The 6494-nt window shown below is 37.4% G+C and overlaps 1 protein-coding gene across 1 annotated transcript; it reads left to right on the top strand.

Annotated features, from left to right (window-relative positions):
* The first annotated feature begins 5465 nt into the window (after positions 1-5465).
* LOC117122584 (apoptosis regulator BAX-like) lies at positions 5466-6170 on the top strand. The gene is made up of 2 exons (XM_033268215.1): positions 5466-5933; positions 6054-6170. Exons 1-2 carry the CDS (start codon positions 5466-5468, stop codon positions 6168-6170), a joined length of 585 nt encoding a protein of 194 aa, XP_033124106.1.
* Positions 6171-6494: the final 324 nt, after the last annotated feature.

Here is a 6494-nt window from a genome sequence, read left to right as displayed (position 1 = left end):
TGAGGTGTCCCCGGGGCCCTTACTGGCTCTCGACGCCACTGATTGAATGGTGCCCCAGACATTTAAAAAAAGATAATTATATTATAATTTAAGTCTGATAGTGCTTTTTCGGGCCATCTAGAGGTGCTATAATCATAAATTTTCCTACCTCAGCCCAAACCATGGTGGGGCTCAGGTGGTCTTTACCTCCCATCTGTGAAAATTCCTCCCTGGCCCTCTATTTCGAATTCCAGGCCTGACCAGCCACTGCATTTGTTAAACTTTATGTACCACCAATGTTGTTTATTAGTTTAAAACAGCTGCTGAGACCGAAATATGCCCCTCTTAATATAGTTACGAATCTGATTATCATTATTATTTATTACTAGACTAGGCCTTTAGTAGTAGGGGGTGAACGAAGCACTTCTTACGATGGAGTTTCTAAAAACTTTAGGGAATTCCCTATCATATTAAAGGGCCTGGCAATAAATCTTGCTACAGTGGGGCCCTTTCGCACCTACAGTAGCTACGCCGCTGGCCCAGGGGCCAAGCCTTGAAAGTAGGCCTAGGTGTACATAGAGAATATACAATAATATAAGAGCATACATTCTTACATAAGCTTTCAATCAATCTTCAACACTCCCCCTAATTTTAGTATTACGGGCGATGGTTAGGTGACCTTCCTCGAGAGCTCCGTTATATGTAGAAAGTATTCCTAATTGTATTCGTTTACTGTTTTAAATTAGATTTCAAGAATTTCTCTATACTGTACTTTACATTGCATTTATTTTTCATGGTTAAGTTTTTTTCACATGGTTTGTTCGACCAGATAATGTTTAATTTTTTATTTGAATTTAGACAATGTGTTATTTGTCAAAAAAAATGTGTTTATCAATTCATTCCATAAGTTTTGCCCATTAACTGTTTAAAATGCTGACCAAGAATTAGTCTATTTGGGAGGTATATTGTAGTTTTTTTGACGGAAAATACATTTAACATTCTCTTCATTTCTTGTATTCTCATAAATAAACTAAGCATTCTATCAGGCAATTCCTTGTTCATTAGCTTGTACATAAAATCTTATGTTATTATTAAAAACATCGTTCGAACAAAATAATATTTCGTTCCCTCGAATATTTTTTCTAACCATGTCCCTTAAGGGGCTCCGTAGTTTGGCAAACAATGACCCTGCATTGTTTTAAAAAAAGTGAGACGATGTAATTAATCGAGGATAGGTTTCTAATGTTTGAGAATAACCCTCTAGGCATGGTTTTGTAAGTATTTCCAAATAATGTTGCCATATTGTATACGTGGTAAAATAAGTGCGTTATAAATATTGAGAATTCTGGAAGAGAAGTAAGACTTCGCTTTAAACAGAACACCTGTTGCTTGAAAGATTAAGGAAATCTGATTGATATGATTTTTCTATAAAAAAATATTATTTAACATAATACCTGTCTCTTATACCCATCTAGATGTGTATAAGAGACAGGGCCTAGGCTAGGCCGATTTGCTAGGTCGATGTCGGCCGCAAAGAGGTACAGCATGTGTTATATTATTATTATTCATAAATGAGTTTATATCAATGACGATATATAGGCCTAGGCCTTTTATTGTATTATTCCTTGTACTGTATTGTTATGTATTTTTCATGGTTTTATATCTATTTTTATATTGTATTTTGGCAATGAATATCTACTGTATCTGGTCTTAGACCTTGTATTACAAACCAGCCGATGTATTGGCATTCTTAGTCGATATACGCCTAAGGCAGTGGCGACCGTACTACGGGCAGTGCAGCCAGTGTAAAGCACTGGTTTCTAATAATGTTTTTATGAATTTGTGTTTTGTCAGCAAAAGATATAATTTCTACTTTCTTGCTGGCTCTATAAGTATATAATTATGATTAATAAAAATAAATATTAATAAAGTCCATAAAATAGCAAACATGTACTCGTTATTTTAAAATAATGTCATCACGATCAAGTATTGCATGGAACGTAGAATAGTTTTTTCCTAAATTTGTACTGGTTTTTTAAATTTTTTTTCCTTTTTATTTAATTAGGTGTTTGTTAAGTAGAGGGGTTATGGAATTAAAAATGATGTTTTGGGAGGTATTTCATCGTGGCCAGGGCTTTTTGAAGGGTCTAGCTCCGATATTATTCCGAATAGAAATAAAGTATATACTAGGAGCATTTGCAATATTAGTGTCATCAGTTACCTTGCAAGCATTGGCATTTATCAGAGTTAGAAACATTTTATAAAATTTCGTTGGATTTATAACACTGTCTATCACACTCTATGTTTTTTAAAGCAACCCTTTGTTTAAGAAACCTTTTATAAAAAATATTTTAAAAAGTTTAGATATGAGAGTAAAATTATTGCGATAATATAACGAAAGAAAGTATAACACTCTCTGTCACAATCTATGTTTTCTTAAAGTTAATGATATTTGAGAAGCAAATGATAACATTAAAAATGATTGAAACTAAGGTTAGAGACTACTGAAGAATATTTTTTTTTTAACAGAATGAAGCTAGCCCGTGTTACACCGATTTTTAAATCTGGATCCAAATCTGACCTTTCAAATTATCGCCCAATCTCAATCTTATCAGTCTTCTCAAAAGCCCTTGAAAAAATAATTTATGATAACACACTCAAATTTATTACTAAATTTAATATACTTTATGACAGACAATTTGGGTTCAGAAAAGGCTACAATACATCCATTGCCCTTACTGACCTCTCCAATAAAATTGTCGATGCATTTGAGAATAGTCAATTTACTATAGGAATTTTTATTGACCTTTCCAAAGCATTTGATACTATTGACCATAACATCCTTTTATATAAACTTTCTCACTATGGTATTCGTGGTCCCGCTCTTAATCTTTTTCGAAGTTACCTCTCTAATCGTTCACAATGCACTAAATATCTCAACACTATCTCCAACTTTCGCCAGGTTACTTGTGGTGTCCCCCAGGGATCCCTATTGGGCCCTCTTCTTTTCCTTTTATATATTAATGATGTTCACTTGTCTTCCAACCTTCTTTCTTTTTTTCTTTATGCTGATGACACCACTATCCTATATTCTAACAAAAATATCCATTCTTTATTCAACATTGTTAACGCTAGTTTAATTTCCACTTCCCATTACTTTGCTGCCAACAAACTTTCAATTAATCACGAGAAGTGTAGCTTCATTCTGTTTCGAAGTCCCCAAAAATCACAAACTTTCGATTCTTCGAATTTCAAAATCCATATTGATAATCACGAAATTCCCAATACCGAATTTGCCAAGTTCCTAGGAGTTTATCTTGACAGTGCCTTAAATTGGAAAAAACAAATCTCCCAAATTGAAAATAAAGTATCCAAAAGCCTTGGTATCATTGTTAGGTTATCCTCTTTTGTTCCCCGCAATGTTCTTCGTATTCTTTATTGCTCTCTCATTCTCCCCTATCTGAGCTACTGCAACATTGTTTGGGGAAACACCTACTCATCCAACTTAAACAAACTTCAAATCATTCAAAAGAAGGCTATCAGGATTATATCTGGCGTTCCACCATGGTCTCATTCTTCTTCTTTATTTTCTAATCTCAATTTTCTTAAACTCGCTGACATTAATTCCCTTCAGCAAGGTCTTTTTATGTACTCCTCCTACCATGGTCTCTTACCTTGTCACTTCTGTAACACTTTTAATGAAAAGTTTGGCGGTGTTACCGCCTTTACCGACACCCGTCGAAATCCATCTGCAGCAACAGCAGGAGCAGCAGCTGGAGGAGGAGGAGGTACGACCGTCACGGACACCCAAGTTAAACGTGTGCGTAAACATGTGCAAAGACAACGTACTCTACGACAGACGATGGAAGAGATGGAGTAAGCGAAAGATCGAATGTATGGCCGCTAGTTTTAAAGAACTGAAATCGGAAGTCGTGAAAAAACAACGAAATATGTCGACGGAATTGGAACAGACTAGATCGGAAACGGAGGCGATTTCGACGGATCTGGAACAGATGAAATACGATACGGTGAAACAGAAACAAGATATTTCGACGGATTTGGAACGGATTCGATCGGAGATGGAGGAGCATAAACGACAGCTTTGGACGGATTTGCAACAGATGCGACTGGAAATGCGAGAGCAGACACGAACCTTTGGGACAATGTTATTGGAATTTGGAAATAAGATGATTGCCGATAAAAAAATTTAAAGAAAATTTAAGTCAAGTTGTTTTGTTGACAATTAAAAAAAAATTATATATAAAAAAAGAATTATGATTTTTCGTTTTTTTTCTTTCGTTTCCTTTGTTTCGATACGACGGTGTTGATGATGATTGATGATGGGGGTGGAGAACACTGGCACACATCAACGGAAAACTTTAGGTAAAATACAAAAAAATATATATAGAGGGTGGCAGACACGTTTTATCGAACATCGGAAAATGGCTACAACTTCTTCCGTCCGAACGTATTCCGATATTCCACAAAAACCCGTCTGCCGCTCTATATCGAGTGTCCATGACGTCATCCATTCTCTCTACATAGCTTAACGTCGTCTTGTGCGGCCAACACGCACAATATAAACTGACACGCACACGACGATTAACACAGTCTTTCCGAAGAGCTCACACGCACACATACGCACACAAAAATATAATTAAAAATATGGAAAAGGTAAAATATAGAATTTTGTCGTATCTACCAATCCGAAAGCTGTTGGAGTTGAACCTAACCGAATACCAACTATGGTTAGTATATAGAGAGATTCATTCCGAAGTCAAGTGGGACTCGAAAGTGAGTTATAGCAACTTTTTTAAGTTTGAAGATTTGTTGGATCGTACGTTTAAAATGCTACAAGACGTTGCAGCCGATACTCGAGATTACGTATTGGAAGCTGTCGAGGATATGCGAGAAAAGATTCTCAATATCATGAAGGACAATACCATAGAATGCAAGGATGCCGTCGTAAGATCAGATTGGGACGATACAAGGCGCCTTATAAACGGTGTCATCATAGGTGAAAAACTGTGTTGGCGAGCCTGTAAAACGGTTGAGAACGTTGAGGATGAATATTATCTACTATCGAGACTATCACCCATCCTAAAGACAAAGTTGCTGAAATTCATTAAAAACGTTACAAACTTGCGTTGTAAGACGGAGAGTGATTTATACGAGATTCTACGAAACAACTTCCATGAAATTTATTTTAATTTTGTCGTATATAAAAATGGATATTCAAAGGGAAATTGACGAGTTTGGGTAGGACTTTCATTGAACTTTATGCAAAAGTTGCGGGTAAAGTAATTTCCATGGACTGTAAAATCAACGATAGGCTCTCCAAAATCCTACGTCATCGGTAACTTCTCTCTGCACAGCTTAACGTCATCGGGTGCTCCCAACACGAACAATATAAACTGACACGCACGCGAAGATCAGCACAGTCTTTTAGAAGAGCACTCACGCACACACTCGCACGCACACCAATGATGTCTGGAGAGCTCTTGCCAAAGATCTACGAGAAGTTTTCTCCATGGATTATAGGCGAGCGAAAGAGAGTGGATCGCCTTACAACAGCTGCCGTAATTTCCAGAGAGATCGCCAGGGAATTCATATCGTCGCCGGACACCGAATCGTCTCTCTCTCGATACGCCGAAACGATGCGAGAGATCGCCGAAAAGATGGACGTTCGGCTTGGACTCGAATTGGATGCCGCCGCGGCGGTGATCGACTTCGGAGAAGACGGGTTACCGGGTGTGTTTTCGTGCCTCAACGACATGCTCGAAATCGGAGACGTCAACTGGGGTCGAATCGTCATTGTGTACATGTTCGGTAGGAAAGTGGCAAAGAGATGGGCGGAGAAAGGTCTCGAGGACTACGAAGATACCGTAGCCGAGTACGTCGGCGAATACGTGGCCACGGAATTGTCCGGTTGGATCTCCGAACGTGGAGGATGGGTAAGTGTGATTCAGAGGGCGGCAAACACGTTTTCGAGAACGTCAGTTTTCACCGATCGTATCCCGATGTACGTACAAAAAATAATAATTTAATAATCATCATTTTTCTCTCCACTTCAGGATGACTTCGTAGAAATATTCGGCCGCATACGTCGAAAGTCGCTCTCCGACCTCACCGTTCCGATCCTGCTGGCGGTCATGTTGGCAACTCCGTTCGTTTTGTCTAACTGCAGATGACTCTAATCTCGTTTTGATATCGAATAAAAAGCCGTCGTTTATAACTGTACAAATGTTTAATAAAATCTGTTTCGATATTGAATATTAAATTGTAGTTGACATACCAAACAATGCGTCTTTCGTTTAAATCATTGCTTTGTGTATGTGTGCTTGTGTTGTGATTCTCCGAGTTACAACTGCATCGCGTTTGTTATAGTCGATCGGAAACGGTAAATGAGTAAAGAGACATAAAAATATACGTTTCTTTTCTTTTTTTTTTAATCAAAAACAACTACAACTACAATCGTATGTGTTTAAACAATTACATATATATACAGTTATTCG

This window comes from Anneissia japonica, unplaced genomic scaffold, assembly GCF_011630105.1.
Source record: "Anneissia japonica isolate Jap-2015-1 unplaced genomic scaffold, ASM1163010v1 scaffold3032_len512176_cov184, whole genome shotgun sequence".
Classification (NCBI taxonomy): Eukaryota; Metazoa; Echinodermata; class Crinoidea; order Comatulida; family Comatulidae; genus Anneissia; species Anneissia japonica.
The sequence above is the reverse complement of the archived record's forward strand: the minus strand, read 5'-3'. Positions and strand labels throughout refer to the sequence as shown.